This window comes from Melospiza georgiana, chromosome 18 (genome assembly GCF_028018845.1).
Source record: "Melospiza georgiana isolate bMelGeo1 chromosome 18, bMelGeo1.pri, whole genome shotgun sequence".
Lineage (NCBI taxonomy): Eukaryota > Metazoa > Chordata > Aves > Passeriformes > Passerellidae > Melospiza > Melospiza georgiana.
Window position 1 is genome coordinate 3304037 of NC_080447.1, and position 23058 is coordinate 3327094.

Sequence of the window (23058 nt, forward strand, 5' to 3'; positions counted from 1 at the left end):
TGCCACCAACCACATCCCCACATCGACAAACAGAGGGGTTTGCAGGCAACTTGACTTTAAAAAGCACATTTTAGTATAAATACTATATTTATTAAATATCTTTACAATTTATTTAAATGTATTTACAGAACTATTCCTGCATAAGTTATACCTCAGACATGAAATTCACATAATTGCCTCTTGGGTAAGCATAGATGATAGTCTCATTTTAACAGCAACAGAAAAGCATCCTCAGATACAGACTCAGATTTGCTTCATTGTTTCAGCTATCTTTGTCAGAAACTACTGCATACAGTCGGGTTCTCCACACAGCAGCTGCTCCTCCCCTGGAGAAAGGATGGAAATTCCATCACCAAATCCTCCCATCCCTGCCAGATCATCACCCCTCCCTTCTTGACTCACTTGTAACTGCCTGGTCCCAAATCTGGTTTTTGGTTTGGTTTTGTTTTCAGCCTGACAAGGACATTTAGGACTGTATGTGGCAGCTCTCCCAAAGATAGCCAGGAAAACAGCAAAACCCACAGAGCTTCTCCAATTCACCACATTCCACCTGTCCCACCCAACCCTGCGGCCGCTGCTGCAGCGATCCCGGGTTCCTGGGGGATTAAATACCCACTGATCCTGGGTTCCTCCTGTTCCCAACACAAACCACACCCCTCTGCAGCAGCTCCAAGGCTCAGCAAACACCTCTCCTGTACATTCCTCTCGTGAACATTCCCACTGACCTAACCCTAGCACGTGTTCCTGCTTCATGCATTGCTGGGAATTATTTTTGATAGGATGGGCCCTGTCCTTTCCTTCTCCAAAGATCAGTTGTGCGCAGACAGCGTTAAGTTCATAGGAAAAAATCAGGTTTGATATGTTCAGAGTGCACGTCTTAAAAAAAACCCAAAACAATCAAGCATGTGATAAAAATATCAATTCTTTATAATACAGTATTGCTTTATAAACAGATGGAAAAGCTAAAAGCTTTACTGGTCTTTGGTGTGCCCGGTGAGGGAAAAACTCATGATTTGTAAATCAAAACCCAAATTTGTTCTTTATTTAAAAAAACCCAACAGGTCATGGTGTGATATGAGGCAAACGGACACAGACAGGGAGGAACTGGGGGATTCCAGACCCTCTGCCCCACACACGTCCCCAGGGAAAGCTCTGGAAAGCCGGGAAGGGGAAAGGGAGGGCTGGGGACTGTGCTGAGAGCAGAGAACAGCCCGGGGCCAGGGGGCAAAGGAAAAGAAGAATTGATCAAATCTGCTCTAATCCAGAAGCGTGCAGTAAATACTGGATAAATGTAAAGACAGCCAGAGCGGGAGAGAAAGGCCCCTCCCAAACGAGAAACAAAGCCCTGTTCTGCATGTGAATACATTCCTCCAAGACAGCCAGAGACAGCTTGTTCAGGTTAAAAACAACAAGGACTGACAGGTTGTGCAAAGTTCTCCACCACTCACTGTTCGTGTGTCGCAAAACTAATTAATTTTTCTTCATTAATATATTCCTCCCCATACCCTCACCAAAATCCTATTTTGGTCAAGTTAGGGTAGTTAAGGCATTTTGACGAGTAATTACAAGGTGATTTAAAGTAGATATCTAACATTATGCCAATTGAGGAATAGCAGATAAATTACTGAAGAGCTCCCAAATTAATCACTTATTATAAATGAAATGCCTGTTACAAGCATGATGCACTGAAATATAGTAAAATGACATGTACATGGTACATGTTAAATGACCTTAAATAAAAGCTTGACATAGTTACGCAAATATACAGTACAAGTCCACAAAAATTCTTTAAACAAGTTGAGGTAACCTCAAACTTAAACAGTTTTAATACAATAAACCAGGTAGTAAAAATCTCCTCTTGAGAGCAGGCAAGATTCCTTACTGACCAAGTTTAACTGCACTCACCTAAACAGCAACATTACCCGACTTTTTATATATAAAAACATGGCTTTAATTTATTTCTACATACTTCTCTACCAGCAAAAAAGTTAATGAAAAACTGACCAAAAATATATATATCTTTACAGCTCTCAGCTTTCATATGAGCCTCAGGAAAGGAAAAGGAAAGCTGGCTGGAAAAGGGGGGACAAACGTGAGCTACTGTCATTGAAAAGGAAATGTCATATTGCAAAGTGGCTGTTAGATAACTGTAAACATCATTAAGGATCATTGAAACCCCTAAACTTTAGTTCAAATGAAATGTAGGCTTTGCTGATTATTCATTAAGTTTCCATTTTCGTACTCGCTGCCGCTGCCGCAGCAGAAGCAAGGAGGTGCCTGTTGGAGTCAGAAAGGATCAACTGGACTTAAACTGGTGCAGCATATTCTGTTCTACAAGCGAGAAGTGGCAATTATTAACACAAATTATGTTTGATATCAACAACAGAATCATCTACCCAAAGTGAAGACGCTCGGAGTTGAGGCTGAGCTGTTTTGTGCAACCTCCCACCGTAGCATTTACCATCATCCCACGCTGAGATGGGTTCAAATGCTGAAAGATCTCAACTGTGGCCAGCTCGGCTGTTTGAGACTGAGCTAGAAGTTTTGTTTAAAAAAAAATAATAATTATCCACAGCCAAAACATCCAGAACCAGGCCCATTATGGACGAATGATCTGCAGAACTTTTAAGATCACAGTTAAGCACCTGAAATCACAAAACACATTTGCATCCATATAACTTGAACTAGGTTTGTTTGAAATCTCGTACTAGAAAAGGCTCCTAAGGCTGACACCATGGATGGCAAGAGCAGAATGTTTACAGCAGTTATAAATCTCCTGAAAACTGGAGCTCAGAAACACGAAACCTCGGCTATCACTGGAACAAGACAATGCTTTATGGAACTGGGTCTGTAACACACCCTCAACAACAGAGAACGTTCCTAGGAAAGAGAGTAATGTGCCCTCGTGCAGAGGCGTTACCTACTGAGCTAGTGTGAAAGGTGCCCAACCAATCCCACTCCTTGGAAAGTCACATCTCCAACGCAGCAACGCTGTGGGATGGATCCTCCCCTGTTCCACACAAGGACTAAGCTCTCAAAGACAAGCTCCAAGCCTTGAGCTTCTTTATCTCTTGCTGGCAGACCAAGACCAGTGGACTACGAGTGGTTCTTAGCAAGGGCCTCAGCTGCATGTGGGGCCAGGCTCCGGGCTCAGGAGCAGCTGGGGAGGAAGGAAGGAACAATCCTGCCCGCAGGAAACCGCCCGGGAGCTCGGGCAGCAGCAGCACCTCAGTCTGTGTACTCGGCCACGATGGACAGAAGGACGGTGATGTCGTCTGGCTTCCCCCCTGCAATGGAAGCAAAATCCTCTTATTGCATCAAACCACAGTGGGGTGTCTGCTGCTGATCTGTGACATTCCCCAAGGAAAGCTCTTTAAAAACTGGTTTAAGTGTCCAAAACCTGGTTTGAGTAGACACAAGCTCTGCCTCCCCCACCTCCTTTCCAAACCGAGGGGCGCAGTGACATTTAACAAAACCACTCTGCTTTTGAGCTCCAGTGAGATCAAACTATGAAAAGGAGGTCAGAACCTCAAACATTGCTGGTAGCTGGCAGAGCTCAAGGGCTGTTTCCAGCAGACTCTTTAATAAATGCACAAAACACCTGACACTGCTTTGTTACATGTAAACTGCCATGAAATCAGATCTCCTCAGGAATTTCCATTGTAAATCAAACACCTCTTTAGCATCTTCTCCAGCACTGCATTACCTCAGCTCTTCCTAAAAGCTACTTAACATTTTCAATAGTTAGTTTTCAATCCTCTAACAGCCAGAGCAACACACTCAAATCCTGGAGAAATGGCCCAGAAGAGAGGTTTTGTCATGTGGGAAGTCAAACCAATCCCTTGGACTCTGGAGATCTGCAGCCTCACTACTGAGTGACTGAGCTTGGAGCAACACAGAGCCCAGGTGTGACAGCTGCTACCTGAGGAAAGGGGATTAAGGTTCTTGTAGGAAATCCTGCCCTTCTGATACAGAGATGAGAACAACTTTATTGGCAGAATTTAATTTATTTATATAAAAGTAAAAAATTGTTAGAAGAAACATATTTGCTTGGGCTCTGAGCTCTGCCAGCTGTTTTGCCAGTACCTTTCTAAAACACAGAAGTAGAACCAGAGAGATCACTGTGGGGGTGCCAATTGTGCAAGGGTTGCAAATTTCAACCAAAAAACCAACCCCAAATGTACCAAAGAGTGGGCAGAAAACAGCTGAAACACAGCAGTAAGAAGAGACCTTAAAAAAACCCAAGCCAAAAAACTGCCCTGACACAACACCACCCACACACCAAGTCATGAACAGGAGAACTGGAGAGCTCATCTCAGGCAGGATTCCTGGGGCAGGAATGCACAATCACAGTAAAAACAAACCAATCAGGGTGCTGAGGGTGCTGTGTCCTCTGTGTCCCAGCTGCTTCCCCACAGGAGGCTCCTGCTCTGCCAGGCCCAGGATGGCCTGTGCAGCCCTGGCAGCTTTGCCAAACCCCACACGAGCCTGGTGCTCCTCTGCCAACCTCATTCCTACTGCTCTGTTTTCCTACAGGATCCTGAACAGCAGAACTTCACTTTGCTGAAGATCTCTCCAGGACAGCACCAGGGGGAGGAGGAGAAGCTCTCACCTCTGACATTCAATCCATTGTCACAGGCAAACTGTGCAAAGGGTGACATGTACGTGGGGTCGTAGGCCAGCTCGTGGGCTTGCTCAGCAATGCTCCGTGCAGTCTGCTGGATGCTCTCGTAGTTGGAGTTCTAAATTCATGGGGAAAAAAAAGAGTTTATGCTTGTACAGAAGCCTACAGAAGTTTTTGTGCTGATCTGACCTTCCCTTGCAAACAGAGCCTTGCCCATTCTTTAGGCTTTGTAAATTGGGTTACAGCTGTGGATCTTCACAAGGGACAGCCAGACTTCAAATCCCCACCAGCAGCTCAAGGCTTGGGTTTGGAGGATATCCAGAATTTAGAAGCTTAGAAGAATAATACTCAAAACAGACTAAACTGTGTCACCTGAAGGGAACAGGGCATTTGGCAGCTGTCCCTGCAGGCACCCTGCAAGGACCTTCCCTCCCTCCCAGGCAGGCTCAGGTGAAGAATTTCTTTTATCCTGAGTGCAAGCCCTGCACCTCTGGCTCTCTCACCCCACCTGACAGGAGCACCCTTGGGGAGAAGGGGCACTTGAAATTCAGATGAGAAAAATGCACTGAGAGCACACACACTTTTTCCAGGCTGCGTTTTAAGGACTTTTTATTTCCTGTTTCAGTAATTCTGCTGCCTTCCTCCCAGGCTTTTCTCACTGCAGCCAACATGACAGACAAGCACTGCTCTTTTTGTCTGTAACCATTTTTAAATGCCTTGTCATTTCAAGAGCCTTCCCCGCAGGTTTGGGAATTAGCAGGCATTTATGTGATTAACTTTTGGCTGAACCTCTTGGGGAACGCCAGTGCCTTTCCCAAACACACCAAAAGGTGGAGCTCAGCTTTCTTCCACAAGGGAATTCCCACTCCAGGGACCAGCCAGGACAGCCAAACTCTGCACAGACAAGGCTGTGGGGTGGCTGCAGCCCCAGTGACACATTAGGGAACCTGGGAGCTGCAGGATAAGAGGAGGCCAAGTTCTCCTGACACCACACTGTAATGCTCTGATTTGCATTTCACAGCAAATAGTTTCCTCAAGGAGTTTATACATATTGATATCTCCTTAAGTGTACTTTCCTTTCTCTAAGTAAATAGCCTGAAGCCAAATATTCTCAGCCAAAATATTTTAATGTATTCTTACTATTCAAAAAGAACATTTGTGGTCACTAATGTGGAAAAGTTGACAGTGTTTTTTTTTTTACAGAAGATTAGACTGAAGATTTTCACTGCACGTGCAACCCACAATTCACACAGCCCATGCTATGTCAGAATTACTGCTTAGAGAAGCTGAAAGTTATTTTAGGTGTCAGCTCACCCTCAAGTAACCCAGGAGAGGCCTCTGTGTTTTCCTGTGTATCCTCTCCAACCTGCAGGTGCAGTGTGTGCCAAAGGCAGCCCCTGCTCTCTCCCCCTTCCCTTCCCTTCCTTTCCCTTCCTTTCCCTTCCCTTCCCTTCCCTTCCCTTCCCTTCCCTTCCCTTCCCTTCCCTTCCCTTCCCTTCCCTTCCCTTCCCTTCCCTTCCCTTCCCTTCCCTTCCCTTCCCTTCCCTTCCCTTCCCTTCCCTTCCCTTCCCTTCCTCAGCAGTCACTGCCATGGATCCAGCTGTTATTTGGGAATTTATGCCCAAGCTGCTGCTCCTGGATTCAGCCTGGATGCAGATCCAAGAGAAATCCCTCTGGGCTCAACGTCCCTTGCACTGCCCACATGGATATCACCTGAAAAGCCTTTTCAGGATACTGAGCTTTGTGGAGGGGTTTTTATACAACACAAAGGTTTCAGCTCTCAGAAGTAAAGGAAGGAACTGTAAACGTTCAGCCAGCACAAAATGTGTGAGAGTTTGAGAACACACACACACACACACACACACACACACACACACACTCACCTTGAGCTTTTTCAACTCCTGCAGGATCATGTAGTCAGGCATGTTGTCAAACAGCCCATCTGTGGCAGTCAGGATGATGTCCCCAAGCTGGACATCGAAGGAGGTGCTGTCAGCAGCCTCAGGGCTGGGGATGGACAGAGGTTAAAGCACTGCAGCCCTCACAGACACCACACACCCCCCAACAGCACACCCACAGCCCTGCACTGCTCTCTGGGGAAGGGATAATCCCTCCCTGTGGGGCTTCAGCAGCAGCAAGGGCTGTCAGGAAAGCCCCACCACAGCCCTGGGACTGCAAACAGCTCCCACACCCAGGATTTGCACTTTAAATTCCCACATGAACAATCCTGCAAACTAATCTGCCTCAGGAGTGTGTCTCCAAGGAAACCAGTAAGGAGAATGGCAGCTCAGGGTCCCTTCTGCTCATCTAGAAGATGTCAGGGAGTGATACTTGAAAGAACAATTCATAACAGGCCTGGCCCAAACACTTCAGGATTCTGAATCACTTTCTAATTCAATGGAATATGAAACATGGCTGGAAATCACTACCAGGAGACCAGAGGCTTTTGGAATGCTTGTGTCTAACACATTACACAACACCAAGAGCAGAAAACACCCAGTTTGGGCATGAATACTGCTGCAAAATCTGATTCTCAGAAGCAACCTAACAACAAACCTTTCATTTTTAAAGACTCTTCAGGGCTCTGTAAAAAGGAGGAATTGCTGCATCCCAGGCCACTGGGCTCTGCCAAAACACAGAGGAGCTCTTTGCTCAACTGATGTGCAGCTTCAGGGAGGCTGATGGAGTTAAGATTGCCTGCCTGTGCCCATATATAGCCAAATTCATCACTGAACTGGGCCAGCAAACAGAAAAGGACAGGAGCAGCGTTTCACCAAGGAGCATGAGTACTAATTAACGTCAGGAACAGAGCAGGAACCAGCAGAAAGCTGTAATCATGATTCAGAGCTCCAGTGTGGGAGCACATTTATCTTGTGCTTTCCTTATTACTGCATGACTCAGATTACTTGGCTTCCCTGACTTCCACTGGACATTATCAATTATCCTTCTGCTTTTTGTTTTTATCGCCTTCCTACGGATGACTGAGAATCTCAGAAAAATGAAAGATTTTTTTACAGCTCTGAAATTTCAAGGGATCATTTAATTTTAGTCTAACAAAGAGCTTGGATTACTGAAGGGTTCTAATTTCAGAGTCCTACCCTGGCTTCCCCTCAGCAGTTGCAGGATGAAGAAATTAAACCACACACAAGAATGGTCAGTCAGGAGTTTCAACAGCTTAACCAACACTTTCAGAAAGAGCTACCTTGGATTAAAGTCTCAACTTTTACTGCATCAGCCCTGAGACTGCATAGAATCATTTAGGTTGGAAAACACTCAAGCAGGTTGAGTCCAACACTTCATCTGCCTGCTGCATTCCCTTTATTCCATGGCCATTCTTTGAGGATCCTGTTACCACCTCCCCATGCTCAGATGAGGATCTCACTTTAATTACTGAGACATTTTGAAAGCTGAATTTTAACACATATTTGAAAGCTGTTTATTTTTGAGTTTCTTTCATATTGCATTCACAAAGTCAGGATGGATCAGCCTGACATTCCTAAGGGAAGACACAAGAACAAGCCTGCCTTTGAAACAACTCATTTCTGTGAACAGATTGTCCTTTCCTCATACTCTCATTCCCAGCTTGGTGTTCTGCCAAACAGTTTTTTTGCTGGTTTTGGTCAAATACAATATGCTGCTGGAAACAGCAAGTTGGAAACACAAGTTACAGTCACATGTCCCTCTGCTCTATTCTTCAAGTACTTGCAACCTCAGTGCCAAGATATCTAAATTAGCTACTCCAAACAGTCCCCAGGGAGCACAGGCAGGGATTGGAACAAAGGTCTGCTGGGGAACCCAGCCTTGCCCACACTCCAGCTCTAGTGGGTGACATCTTCCCATGGATCAGAACAGGCCCATGGCTGTGGGAATAAGGCACCATGAACAGAGCAATAAATCCAGAGTGTGCAAGAGGTACAAAGTTAAGTACAAGGTGAGAAATGTTCATGGTACCCAGAGAGGGAGGGGGGCAGCTGCAGGACCTGACTGGGTACGTGTTTATATCCTGTGAGGTACAGAAGAGCCCCACAGCAGCAAAACTGCAGCTTTTTGCACAGATTAAAAATTAAAATTCCTCTCCCCCCTTACCTGTCACTCAAGACAACTCCTTCTGCCTCTGGTGGAGCTATGGAGAGCTGGAAGGGAGTGTTGAAGTAATGCTGCTGCTCGTCGGAGCGATGGACGACCTCTCCCCCTCTGACCACCAGGAAGCCGGAATCTCCCAGGTTGGCCGTGTGTAAACGATGACTTGACCTGTCCAGCACCACTATACAAGCTGTGCTGCTCCCTGCAAACACAGCACTGCAGTCAGCCACAGAAACTGCTTGTTCTGTCTCTGATCTGACCAACAGTTCAATTATTACAACATTCATCAAAGCTTAAAAGGCAGAGAAATGGAAATACTCAACAATAGCAGAATTAATATAAAATAAAACCAGCAAAATGCTAGAAATCTTTGCAATACAAACTACGATTTTTGTGTAGAATTTACTCTTCCTGCTTTGATTTTGGTAAACACATAATGCTGACAAATACCTGGTTTTGTTTGGCTTTATTTACAGTTTTCCATCCCAACATGTGTCAGCACATTCTGCTATAGGACCGGATTTACAGAACTCACATAAAATACTGAAATTCCAAAATCATGGAGATAATAGAATTCTAGTAGCATCCATACAATGCTAGGAGCTCTCCACACAGTTTCACTCAGCTGTAAATAAACCACACCAAGTAAAGAACTGTTTGCAATTAAGTATTAGGCCCTGCTGCATTTCTCTGCTCAGAACATGAAATGCCTTTCCTCCCAGCCTGGCTCTGCAGAGCTTGCTTCAGGTTTAAAAATAATAATCCTGTCACATCTTCAGCACACCAACTCTACAAGTTTAAGAAAACAAATGTTTCAGAGACAAATAAAATCCCAAATTAAAGTAATAGCAGAAAAATGATGTCAATTGTGCTTGGAACTATCCCAGCCATGCCTGAGGGCACTGAGGAATTCTCCATTCATTCACTGGGAAGCAGCCACCAGCTGTGCTTGGTTGCAAGCCACAAAAATGCTGTATTGCAAAGAAACCCAAAGTCCTTCATTCTGCAAACAGGACAGGACAGCACAGCCACCAAAAGACCTTTCAGCCCCCAAGAGGGGGAAATGTGGGGCAGAAGGGCTGTAGCTCTACCACCAGCTCATGAACTCCTCACCTCCTGCCCTCATGTTCCTCCAGCAGGGTTTTCCAAGCACAGCTCCATGCTGGACAGACCACAGGCTTGCAGTGAGCAGAGCTCAGGATCAGGCTTGCTAGTGCAGAAGTCCAGCTGGCTCCAGGCATTGCCTGTTCCAGACAATTCCCTGGCTAATACACAGAGTTCCCTGCAATGCACTTGCCCTGAATCTCTTCTCCAGTGAGCACAGAGCACCTTCCCTGTCCTTAATGAATGTTAGGTCAAAGCAGGATCTCTGGAAAAAAAATCTGATTTTCCATGTGACAGTGTCCAAAACTGTGCTGCAACACAAGAGTGATTAAATAAACGGCACAGTTTCCTCCCATTTCAGTTTTATTTTACATTATTTGCTGCATTCAATCCTGATGAACCAAGCATCCAGGATTAAAACACAAGGAGAAGTTATTGCCCAATGAATCCTCCTTAATGAAGTTTTCCCCTGTCCCTTTATTTTAAATAAACTCTAAATGCTCATTGCTGTGGTAATTCCAGGGTTCTATTCCTCCTTCTAAAAATACTGTTCTCAGTTAAAGGAGAAACACTAAGGATCATTAGTTTCAAATTCTAACTCTATTAGCAGAGTGTAACCAGGAGGCCATGTGTGGAATTCAGATCTTGTGACTCAGCACACGCTGCTTTTCAGCCCTGCAAAGGTCAGGCCCAGCCTCCAAAGGCACAGGGAGAGCTCCTGCCAGTGCCCCACTTTGGAGCTCACTTACAGCTACACCTGCTTTGCACAAACAAGCACCATTCAACACCCCAAACCCTAATGTAACTACTGACCACTGCTATTTCTGTGACACTTAAGGTCACTCCTGAGGTTCCAACCTATTCTTTAGGGGTATAATGCCAGAACATCTGCTCCCAGCTCAGCAGACAGTTAAATATAGCTCACACAGCACTGCTCTGGCACAGCAGCTTAAGGTCAGGTGAGCTGTGCACATTTTGTGCAGGGCAAACACTTGCTTGGAGCAGAGGAGGTCTCATGTCCTTTAGGGAAGTGTCCCCTTGGCAGAGCTGCCAGCTGAGGCTGAGGGTGGCCCCTCTATCTGCTCCCAGTCCCCAGGCTGCTGAATGCCCTGTGTCCCATCAATGCTGACACAGACTATGTGAGGCATCTGCTTCAGCTGGCTTTCAGAAAGATCTGTAATGAATCCCCCCACAAAGTTTATAAAAATAATGCTACCAGAGATTGTATGATATCAACTACTCAAGTCAAGCAACTGGGGTTGAGTCCACTGGACATAAAAGGCAACAGGAGCAGAGTAAGACCAGAAATGAGCAGAACTACATCCAGTTATGCTCAGAAAATATTTCTCCTTGCATAGCTGAAGCAGAAAGCTGCAGCCAGTACCACAAAGAGTTTTCAGCAGAGAACAGTTATTTATACATATAAAATACAGAGTGAGTACATGTGCAGTGTGTTCCACTGCAGAACTCGCTCTGCAAACTCTGGTGAATTCACCCTTCCCACAGAAAGCCTTTTATTTTATATATAAATACACACACATCAACACTCCCTGCATTACTAAATTCATTAAAACAGTTTTAGAGAAAATCAGGGTGCCACCAAGGCGACTGCATTGCTATGCCTTCAGTTAATGAAGAGAACTCAACTCTGCAGATTTGCTGCAGACAATGACAAGAGATCCAAGCACCCTCCAGAAAGCCCATGTGTAACACACAACCCAGACTGCAGTGACATCTTTTTGGTGTCTTACCAAGCAAAGGGACTTTGTTCTGCAGCAGCTCACAATAGCCTGCAGTGAGAATTCCAACAGGATTGCTCGGAACAAACCGTCCTTCCTTCACCAAACGCTCGCACGTCCGCATCAGAGTCCCTGAGAACTGAGAAGGGTCCACCCCATAGTCCCTCCAGCCACCAACACCATCTGCCACCCCTGCAAGGAAACACAAACCACAGTTACCTCCACAGAAATGCTTTCCAAAACAAGGGGGTTAATTATTTGCATCACTCATGCTATTTAGTGACTAAAATGTAGGACATGGCACCTGCCTGGAAAACATTATAAATTTCTGAGTATTTTGAAGGTAACTTCTGATGTCAGCTCCCCAACAAATCTCCAAATATAATCTGAACTGCTGAGAGGAAGGCAGAAGTCTAATGCTGAGAATGAGGAAGATGGGGATTCAATCCCATTAACCTCTCATCAGTCCATTATTCACTTCAAAAGTGAAGGTCAACATTTTAGCTAGTACAGAATGACACAGAAACTCTTCCTGGTGTTCAGCAGCACAGTTTTTTTCTCAGACAACCTCCTCATATGAAGGACAATGATTTCTATTTGGTGTTCCCAATCTCTGTATAAAATAAATCTCCATTTTACAAGTGTTTTCTAAAATCCATGTAACCAACACAATGCTGGGACCTACCCCTTTCAAGGAGAGTTTGTTGCCTACAGCTTCAGCCAAGCAAGAGAATGAAAACTGACTGTGATCCAGAGAATTTCCAGTTATTCAAAACAACCTGGATATCAGAAAATTAGACCAATTCTGCCAAAGCCTGGGAAGCTTCTAAGCAACAGGGAAAACAGTGACTGTGGCCATGGAAAGGGGGTGATCACAGGGAGGTGAGCAGCACACACATTTTCTGCTGCTCATTTGCTTCAAGAACTTTGAACTTCTTCCAATTGCCTAAATGATAAAAGCAAAACACTGCTGAAGGTATTATTTGAGATTAGAATGCTACTATGTGGAAATTTTTCCCAAAATCTTTTTGATCCTCAGCAGGGGACAAACCATTTAAAACAGAAATTTTCAAAACATAGTAAAGCTGAAATATGTTCATGATAAAAGCACAAAAAGTGAATTTCATGCTCAGACTGTGCTGAAGGACAGTCTCCTCAGGAAAAAACTCCACTATGATCAAAGGCATGAAAATGTGAGTGAGAAGATAAAAGCCAATTTCCTCATCTCCCAGTGCCCTTCACACGGGACACGGCTGAAACTGAGCTGGAAGGTTTAGAGCGACCTTGGCGTGAACTGTAATCTGCCAGGAGGCTGTGGCCAGACTCTGAACAGCCCATCAACATTAATCAGATTTCTCCCTAAAATAGTGCACAACCTTTCAGACACCTGCTTTGTCCCTGTGCCTCCTCAGAAGAATGTTACAGGAATGCAGATCCCTGCACTCACCTCTTTGAGCAGTCCCTGGGAGGGAGCTCATGTAAAAGCACCCAGCATTCCCAGAAATGACTTTTCTACTCCTCAAGAACAGATTAATCCTCTCCCTACAGGTCTCACCACCTCAGGTTAATACTGGATTAACTCTTTGCTTTCTGCTGCCACACAGACAAGGCAGGAACAAGAGATCATAAAGGAAAGGTTCTAGAGCTGGAACATGAAACAGAAATTCAGGTTAAATGATGGAGCTTCAGGTGAAGTTACCAGATAAACATTTGTTTTCCTGCCCTTTAAAATGAAGAGAGTCCAGATGTATTTCAGCACTGCTTCCCTCCCAACAGGGTTAATGCAATGAAAAGATGTTTGACAAATGCTGCCCAAAGCTCTTGGCTCCCAAGGCTTGCAGAGAAAGCTCAGCAGAAGTTACAGAATTCCCTCAAGCAATCCAGAAAATCCTTTCAGATCAGAGTTGGGAAACCCTGACACACAAACACTGCAGCTTTAGCACAGAGCACCAGAAAGCCACCACAGCAAGCACCTGAGAAGGTAAATCATCAAAACCCATTCCATTTTTAAAGGAAAAACGAGCACACCATCTGCCTTTCTTTGTTCATCTCTTACTCCAGGCAGGAAATGTGAACCCACAATCATGGCAGCACCTTCATACCCTCTGCTGAGCCAGGCACTGCCTTTGTCTGTCTGCCCTCCTGTCTGCTTTTTGCAAGCCATAAACAGCTTTAAGTAGGTTCTGCCAGTGCCCCCCAAAGCCATCACCCTCTGCATCGCCCACAGCTGAGAGGAGAGAGGCTCTGACCCCACAGCACAGCACAGCACAGCTCTGCTCCCTCCCCAGCCCACCCCACACAGACACAGCCCTGCCCTGGGGCTCCCTCCTGGGGCACCTCCACACCCCCCAGCAGACACCAACTCCCTTTCTTGGCCTTGCCCCAGCTGGAAAAGGTTGGGCTTTAGAAAGGGTTGGGGCAAGACCTTTAATCATCCTGTCCAACCTTCAATGTGGTTTTAAAATAAACCCAGCACCCTCATGTTCTGCAATCTCTGTAAACTGAGCAGCTTCACCTGGGAAAGGAATATGTGACTTTGAAATAGTTTGAGTAAACTGCTACTGAAAAAGATGAAATATAAATAGGAATAAAGCTTAAGTAAACTTTGTGCTATTTGGTACACAGCAAACAAGGAGTGAAACTGTTTCAAACTCCAGAAGTAGCAAAAACTAAAAACTCAGCCTTGATTAATACCAGGTTTTCCCTCTGTCAGCAAAAGAAAATTCAAAGGTGTTGCTATTGGCAGGATCCCTCCCAAGGAATAATGCCAAGCTCTGTTTATATATAATACCTTTGCTTTCATCCAAGAAGAAAATAAGGTATATATTCAAAATAATGACATTTCCAACAAATACTGAGGCTTTCCTTTGAGCCATAAACCATTGAGTTCCAGTATTAACCATGTTAAAAATTAGGAATCACAGGACATTTAAAACAAAATGCATGGCTGAGAATTGCTGAAACTGAACTGTACACAAACCAGTGTAGAGTTTTTTTCATTCATGCCATTCAGTAAATGAGAAAATTTTATACAAAGAACATTTCTGTGGCTATTCCTTGTTCAAGCCCATGCAGAAATTACACAAGCATCCACGTGACAGGGCAATGCCTGCAGCCAGATGAACCACCACTGTAAATAAAGCAATTGAAAATTTCACAATAAATTACTTCAAAAGAATAAATACTTCTCAAGTCTTTCACTGTATTACAAAGATCTTTCAGAATCTGAGTTAACACTCCACTACACTGCCTTGTGCTGGAAAATACAGAAATATGCCTGCCAGATAAAATACTTGCTGCATGTGTCAATCCAAAACTTGTCTTTTTCCAGCTCCTCAAAGACTCAGAATATCAAAATCTCTCTCAGAGAAACACCTGTCAGGCAGTTACAGGACAAAGCACAAATGACTGATGCTGCAGCACTGAAACTGAGCCAGGGAAGATGCTGGTGATGAAACTTGTTAAAAGCTGATTTCAAAATGCTAAAAGCACCTGGGATAAGATTCCAGCTGAAATGCAAATGTGAAGCTGTTCTGCCTGCCAGCACAGGAGCTCCCTGCAGAAGCCCAGGGCAAACCAGGCAGTGCTGAAAGCAGCAATATCTGCTTGTCACCACTCACTGGTGTGAGTGAGACCCAGGTGCTCTCCTGGCTCCCAGCAAATATAAACTAAACAGCCTGGAAGTTCATAACAAAGCCCTGATACTGATCAAGCCCTGTTTAATATAAATAATGTTATGAGGGGCAGTTCTGGTTAGCTGGCAAATTAACCTGCCCATGGGCAGAGTCCAAAACCACCACCCTGTCCCAAAAACCTCTTGAGAGTTGGACATTTTGAAATATTGCATCAGCCAAGAATAAAAATCACACAAAGCAGCAGGCAGGCACAAGTGTGTCAGCAGGAGCTGCCTTTGCATGCAACCACAATTAACTTTGTAAGGCACTCAGCACATCCTACTGAACTTTCAATTTCTTGAGATCCTTACCTGAAATAGCAATGAATCACTGCTAAAAGAACATCAAAAGGATATATTTATAACTGAATTTTGCATCAAATATGGAGGCTAAAATGGTAAAAAATGTGCAATGAGTTGCACCACACGAGTCTGAAATACAGCACCTAGTATTTGTCAACATCAGAAGTGAGATAAAATGATAAGATTTCTTATCAGTGGTGGGGTAAATCACACACCTAGACAGGTTCTACATCCAAACCAAGTTCAATGCCCAAAGCCAGCAGTGACCCTCAGCAGCTTCCCTGGATCTGGCAGAGCTGAGGGGTGTCTGCCCCCCTCAAGGGTTTGACAAAGAAATAACCCAGTTAAATACAAATCCCTGAGGACAGATGGTGTGTGACTGCTAACAAGTTACAGAAGGGAAGGTTACTTATTCACACTGGTACAGTAAAACTTAAACTACCCTTGCATGAAAATAGAAAGGTTCTGGAAGAGTAACTGGGTAAGTGACAACAAGGAGCAAAAAGCAAAGGCAAAGTGAGCAATGATGAAGGAGAAACAGGGAACTGGAGACATTAAATTGTGCATCAACTCACAGAAGAAAGCAGCAGTTCCTTCTATCTGTTTTCCCCTCCCACTACAGCACACTTGTTCATGAAGCAGATTTTTACCAGGAAAATTTCCTCCCTATTCTATTGAAGCCTGAGAATTCACTCAGTGCATCTGGGGAGCTCCAGGAGAACACTGAACTATAAATTATTTCTGCAGGCTTTATAAAAAATCCCCTAGTGACAACTACCTCGAGGTGTTCAGGGGCTGGGGGCAGACCCTGAAATCAATCCCTGCCAGCCTGGCCCAGCTCAGGCTCAGCACTCACAGCAGGGATGAACCACAGCAAAGAGCAGGAGATTTTCCAATGCTTCCTATGCACAGGGATGATGAACCCTCACCCCCTGCACTGAGCTCAGCTTTGCTTATTTCCCTCTGATTTCTCACAGAACCTGCTCTTCCTTCAGGCCAAGATCTGTATGAATGGAAAACTGGCTGCCATCAGAAAGCATCAATTACATTTACAGTTAAAACCAGTGTTCAGCTGGAAATTCTGACCTCAGTACTTGTGTGCAATGTCCTTGCAGAAGCTGAGGGAAAGAAGAATAACCAGATATGAGTTTCATTCTCAGAGGTTACATCCAACGCTGCTCCAGAGCAGCTCTGCTGACACAAAGTCAGCCTGTGACTGCTCATGGGGTGGCCCTCAGTCTGCATTTTTTTCAGCCAGAGTAGCATGGTGATGGTGTAACAAGTAGTCATTGAGAGATTATCCTTTTTCTGAAAACATTTATTCTTTAATAGCAAAAAAGGAAGAGGGTTTTTTCCAAAGATTTTGTTTCATAGTACCTAGTTCATAATTTTAAAATATATTTAAAGATAGAAAACCACTTATTTCAAAGAAATCCAGAACTCTCTCACCACTTTGTATGACAGAAGCATTTACATGGAGTTGCTTCAAACAAGACTGAAGCCTTCTGCAGGGCATTGAGCAGAGACTGTCAAAGATTTAAGATAATTAAGCTACAGATGCAGCACTGATGCTCCCAGGTTAAACAGAAAGTGTCCTGTGAGCTGTTGCAGGCTCAGACTGGGGTGCAGCTGTGCAGAGCTCTGCTCCAGGCTCCCTGAGCCCTCCCAGGCAGGGGGTGAAAGGTGACTCCGAGGGAGGAGGGCGACTCAGTGTGATAAGCTGTGATAAGGCAGCAATCTCTTTAATAGGTATGATACCAAATCAGCCACTGAACACAGTCCTCTGTGACCTTCAGGCTTCCAAAGAAGGATCCCTCCCTCCTCTACAGCTGCCAGAACAACCTTGACCTTTCACCCACAAATCCTTTGAGGTGCTGAAGTTTACTTTTCCTGATGGCACTACCAATAATCCAGGGCTTTGTCACTCTGCAGCTTTACCTCCCTCCTATGCAGGCTGCTGATAACATTTTCAAACCACGTGCAGCTCCTTTCACTTTGGAGTAGCTGCCCTGCAGCACCCAGACACTCCAAAAACTTTAAAAATCAAAGATGTGCAGCAAACAGAACAACTGTCAAATTTTAACTCTGCAGTGAACACACAGTTTCCTGCAGCCAGTCAGTTTTTCCTTACTCCAGGGGACAGGAATAGTTTGGAAGAGTCAAGTCCCAGTGGCCAGAGGCAGAGCTGTGCCCAGCACAGACATTGTATAAGTGATGCTGTCACGGGATGCTCTGGCTGCTGCAATGTTTCAATAATGACTCACACAACAGCTCGGAAAATCCATAAAAACAGCAAAGACATCGGGAGCCTGATATGGCCACAACAAGCAAGGAAAGGCAGATCCCCAAATTAAGGAAAAAAACTATCACCCACATGTGACACCTCAACATTTCTAGAGGTGAAAACCTTGGCTTTAACTCTTACTTTTGATAATTTAGTGAAATGGCTGTAAAACTGTTTAGGTTAATTTTTCAAATTTGGCTCGTTTCCTATGTAGTAAAAATCCTACTTATGCTAATGAGAAAAGACAGAGGTGTCAGAGTTTTGGTTTTCAGCTCTGAGAAAAACAGGATTTCTGTCCTCAAAAGTTCCAAAGGCATCACACATTGAGCAGTACAGAACAGCTCCCAAATCTCTGTAAGAGATTTCAATATCTGAGCATCTGAACACCCCAGACACTGGCAGTGAATGCACAGAAAAGCACATTGCTGTACAAGCAGCAGAGAAAGGAAACAGGCTGGATTGTAAAGCTCTGGAGATTAACATTAGCAGTAAAGCCATTTCCTTCCCTTAGGGTGATCCCTAAGGAAAAACTCCTGTTCTGAGCCTCTCATTTCTGCCTGTGCTCAGAATGGGAAGAAAACATGCAAAATTGACAATTATGCTCCAGATAAAAGCAAAAATGAGGATTCAGGCACACCAGTAACAGGCCTTGTCAAGCCTTGAACAACTATGGGGGGACTGGAAAGAACCTGCACCTTCATCAGCCTTCTGCTGATCTTACTGTGAAAGGACAAAGCTCAGACTAAAGACACTGCTCAACATTCAGCCTTTGAACTGCACAGCACACTGACAACAAAAGAAGTGTTTAGCATTTTGATTCTGCTATAAACACACTGCCAAGCCAACTCTTGTTTGACCTAAGAAAATGAATCCCCAAGCACTCATGCCAAGCGGCTGGGAGTATTCCCTCAGTGCTCCACCACACCCAAGCCATCCCACACAGGCAGGCTGAGCACAGGGCACTGGCACACAGCAGTGCCACCTTCACCACCTGCCTTTGGCTCTGAACACTCCTCACTCCAAGGGGCACGGGCTCACTTTGCCTCAAACCACGTCAGCCTCGTCCCTGAAAGTCAAAAAAATGAAGTTTGGAACCCAACAGTGCAGCTCAGGGAGTTTTGTTGAGGTGCAGAGTTTGGTACTGAGGTAGCACAAAATTTAGGAGGGGCTTAAAAAAAATAATGAGGAAGCTCAGAATTGTGATGGGAATAAGAGGAATTGAGGGCAGGAAAACTCTGGTGGTGCTGAAAGTGTCTCTGCAGCAGTGCAAAAGGGCTGGATGAAAAAGCAGAGATGCAGAAACTGGAGAAAACCGTGTCTGTAAACCTAGGAGCTACAGATGAAGATGAAAGAGCATCAAGCTAGAAGCATCAAAACCCACCTGAACATTCTGCAGAAAGTACAGAGACTTTGGGTTTTAAAAAAGCAATAAAGAACTGACATAAAAAACAGCTTTAGCAGGGGAGAAATCCCCAAATCAAACAAATCAACAGACTTTCTGTTTAAATTATTTGGTTCTTGGTACTTAAGACACCCTGGGTCAGCTGCCCTCTCTGCTGTTTGATCCTTAAGTGGAGCTACAATTCTGTTTGTTTCCAAGTTGTCATGAAAATTAATGCACAGACCAACTTAGAAATGCAACCCTCTGTTGATTCCAGCAGGAACACAAGACAAACTGTAGGTCCACATACAGTAATTACCAAATATGGCCAAAACCCCATAAAGACCATCAAATAGGGCTAAATCTGTCTCTTGCCCACACCAAGAGTCCACTTCAAAGCACAGGAGATCCTGCATTTCTCTTAGGGGCAAACAGCAATTGCTCAGTTATTTATCAGCGCTGGTCTAGCATGAACTTTAAAGGCAGCCAGGGTTAGTCACATGCTAAAGGAAGGGTGTCCAACAGCTCATTCTAATCCCAAAAAGTTTATCTGGAAGAGGCACCACAGAGAAGATGCTGAGTGTCTGAAATGCACCCACCACCCTTCCACACCTTGAGAGCTGTGGCATCACTCTTACAGTAACAGCTTCTCTAAGGACAAGCAGCAATAACTGTTACCTAGCACCAACGTGCAGCTTCCTGAGGAAAACCTCTCGGCTCTGGTAAATGGCAACCAAGTTACAGCGACAGCGCCAGACTGAAGAGCCACCAGCCACTTCCACAGCATGAGACAGCACAGGGCACCGGTATTTTAAACCCACCGGTTTAAAATACATAAATGCAAAAACAAAAACAAGAAAACCTAAACAAAAAAAACACACGGACAGGGGCAGGGAGGAGGAAGCTTTTTTTTAAGTGTCAAAGTTTTGGTAAAAATTTGCTTCTGGTAGTTACACCACGACTAACTTGTGCAGAGTGTCAGAGCCAAATTCAACCTTGAGTACACAGGAGAAAGGTCAAAGCACTGTCAAAAGCAGTGTTGCTCATAGTCTGAAGATTCTATTGATTCTCCATAATTACTCACTCTTCTAAAATTTGAACCCTTAAGATTCATTTCGCCAGTGATTCAAAACCAGAGAGGGCAATCAGGCCAGAACAAACAACGAAACTGAAGTTTGACATTTGATTCCAGTCTCAATGTCACTCTGCCTTTCACTTGACAAGGACATTGCACGCGTTAAAATCAGGAAGTGCCTGTTCGAGTGATCTTGTCTGTTTAAATGCAATGCATGTACATGGGGCTCGGGTTTTAAAGAAAGACAGAAAGCGAAACGCACTGGGAGCTGTTTCTCTGAGTTCTGGAGCCAGCAGGCCTTACAGACACCCACAGGTGAGACGCCAGGCTGGGCCCGGACACCCGGCACACACAATCCCCCATGCCAAAGGCGGGCAGAGCTGCAACAAAGAGCCCGACAGCTTCCTTGGGAAGCTGAAAAAGCGAACTCACGGTGACACTGACAGGCAGCAGCGGCTCCTTTGTCTGAGCCCCGGCGTTGAGGCGCTCGCCATGTGCAGCTCCGGGAAGGAGGGGGGGTCACACCGCGAGGCCGCAGCCGCCGCAGCCCCCGGCCCGGCCACTTACCCAGCACATCGGCGGTGCGGTGCCGCGCCACGAAACAGGCGTCATCCCCGTAGCACATGCCTTTCTTGAGGATGCCCTTGCGGAAATCTTTGCCGAAGCCACAGCTGGCCGTCACCAGGCTGTAGTCGCGGGAGTCCGTCTGCGACAGGCCGCCCAGGACCGCCCGCGCCACCAGCCTGCCGTAGGAGAGCACCGAGAACATGGCGTGGGGCGCCCAGCAGCCGAGCGCCAGGAACGCGGGGAGCCACCGGCGCAGCCGCCTCCTGCCCGCCGAGCGCCAGCCGCAGGGCGCCAGCCTTCCTTCCCCTGCCCGCGGGCCCGCGCCGCCGCCGCCGCTCCGAGCCCTGCCCGCCGCGGAGCCTCGTCCCTCCGGCCGCGGTTCACCGGCCCGCGCTGCCCCTCGCGCTGCCCCTCACGGCCGGGCTCGCCGGCAGCGCCCCCGCCTTCCGCGCCACCCTCCCCGCCCCCCGAGGGGGGCCGTGCCAGCTCCCCGCTGCCCGCGGAGCTCTCGGGGCTCGCTCCGGGCTCGCTCCCCGCCGCCCGCCGTGCCCGGTCAGAGCCGCCCGCGCCGCCCCCGCGCCCCGCCGCCCGCCGCCGCCGCCATCTTCGCCGCGCGTGCTGAGGTGAGGTGAGGGCCCCGGCGCTGGGCGGGGCGCGCGGCCGGCCCCGCCCCCTCCCGCCTCCCGGCGCGCCTGCGCGGTAGCGGCGCGCGGCCGCCCCCCATTGGCTCCCCGCCCCGGCTCATTTGCATGTTGCGGGACAATAACAGCGGGCGGCTCCCGGCAGCCCCCGCGGCGCCGAGCGGGGTCCGCGCCCCCGCCCCCGCCGGGCCCCGGCCGCAATTAACGCCATTAACGCAATTAATGAACGCTCTCACAGCGGGCACAGCGCGGCTGCGCATAACCCACATACTTGCCCTCCACGCCCCGCGTGTCTCGCGTGCTCCGAATAACTGGCGGGGAGTCGCTGGCCGGCGGTGCCCCGTGCCTGCTGAGGACGGTTATGTGAGTCACGGAGCGGGGCCGGCTTTGGTTCGTTCCGAGCGGGACTCGCCCGGTTCTGCCCGGCTCGGAGCGGCCGCGGACACCGCCAGCTCTGCAAACCCGTGCAAGGCTGGCGGTTAATCCATTTTGGCTAACGAACGTGAAATGCCAAACAAAAGCCTCACGAGAGGGGGGTGTTGTGCAGTCATGGCTCCAACCCCATAAAAACACGGTGATGGTAGCTGAGAGTGACACAAAGCGCTCAGCTGGACACCTTCAACAGCAACGACTTGAAGGCATCAATGCTGCAGAGACCCAAAAAGACCCAATTCCTCATTTTCTGCTGCTCGTGGGCGTGCATACAATGGGTTTGTCCTCTTGGAAGTTCCCAGCAGGTTGCTCTGCAAATTCGTTTAATTCTCTGGGTACAGGCACGAGAGGCTGCTGCCATTTCCATAACCCGAGACAACAAACAGTGGAGGTGTCAATACGGCAGGGGAAGGTGTGAAACCTGCCCCACGAGCCGCCTGCGGTGAAAGGAAGAGCTCTGTGCCACCATCCACCACAGAACGCTGCTGAAGCACCCTCGTTATCACAGGCAGGTGTTGTGTCCCTGTGCACCTTGTCAGAGACAATATTGCCCCTCTTACACTGCTAAAGGCTTTGAGCAAAGTGTGAGAATTATCCAGCTAGAGCTGAAATTGTACCCAAACTTACTTAAAAAAATTAAAAATCCTCGTGTTAGAACAGAGAGAAAGGGATGAACAGGAGGAGCAGCCCAGGCCCAGAGTGGTGGGTTAGGGAATGGCTGCACAGCTCAATGTGCCAAGGTGCTGGAGATAAGGGAGTGCTGCTGCCAGGGTGTGAGGCACTGAGAGGAGCTACCTTGTTTGCCTGCTCTCACACCCTCCTTTATCAGCAAAGGGAAGCTCATATTTGCAGAGCTTCCCCCACACAATCATTCCTTCCCTTCCTTGAGTCTCATTCTTCCTCTTCCTCATCCAGGTCCTGTCTCGTTCCAGCCCAGCCTGGCCTGACCCTCGTTCTGTGCTGCTCAGGCTGGTGCAAGGTGACCTGCCCTGCATTCCCTGGCTGTGCTGCCCAGCCTGGGATCCCCCCAGCTAAAGCTCAGTTCTCCTTGCCTCAATGCTGAGTTTTCCAGGGCTGAAGGGTTCTCTCTGTGCCGCTTTGCCCAGCAGCCATGTCTCAAACACTGAGGAACATGGTGAGCTCAGGGCTGAC

General features: G+C 46.8%; 1 protein-coding gene across 1 annotated transcript; it reads right to left on the reverse strand.

The window, feature by feature from the left end:
- Window positions 1-66: 66 nt before the first annotated feature.
- Window positions 67-21146, reverse strand: PPTC7 (protein phosphatase targeting COQ7). Its single transcript, XM_058037248.1, has 6 exons — window positions 20834-21146; window positions 11563-11742; window positions 8711-8909; window positions 6508-6631; window positions 4613-4742; window positions 67-3287 (listed from the first exon to the last, which is right to left on the reverse strand). The coding sequence occupies exons 1-6, from the start codon at window positions 21033-21035 to the stop codon at window positions 3229-3231; spliced, it is 894 nt and encodes a 297-aa protein (XP_057893231.1). The 5' UTR covers window positions 21036-21146; the 3' UTR covers window positions 67-3228.
- Window positions 21147-23058: the final 1912 nt, after the last annotated feature.

What these genes read in the sequence shown, in the direction of transcription:
- PPTC7 (XM_058037248.1), bottom strand. Translation starts at nt 21,035, where the DNA reads ATGTTCTCGGTGCTCTCCTACGGCAGGCTGGTGGCGCGGGCGGTCCTG. An exon ending in GAACAAAGTCCCTTTGCTTG is followed by an intron (nt 8,910 to 11,562) that starts GTAAGACACCAA and finishes CTGTGTTTGCAG; the next exon opens with GGAGCAGCACAGCTTGTATA. An exon ending in AGGAGTTGAAAAAGCTCAAG is followed by an intron (nt 4,743 to 6,507) that starts GTGAGTGTGTGT and finishes CCATGAATTTAG; the next exon opens with AACTCCAACTACGAGAGCAT.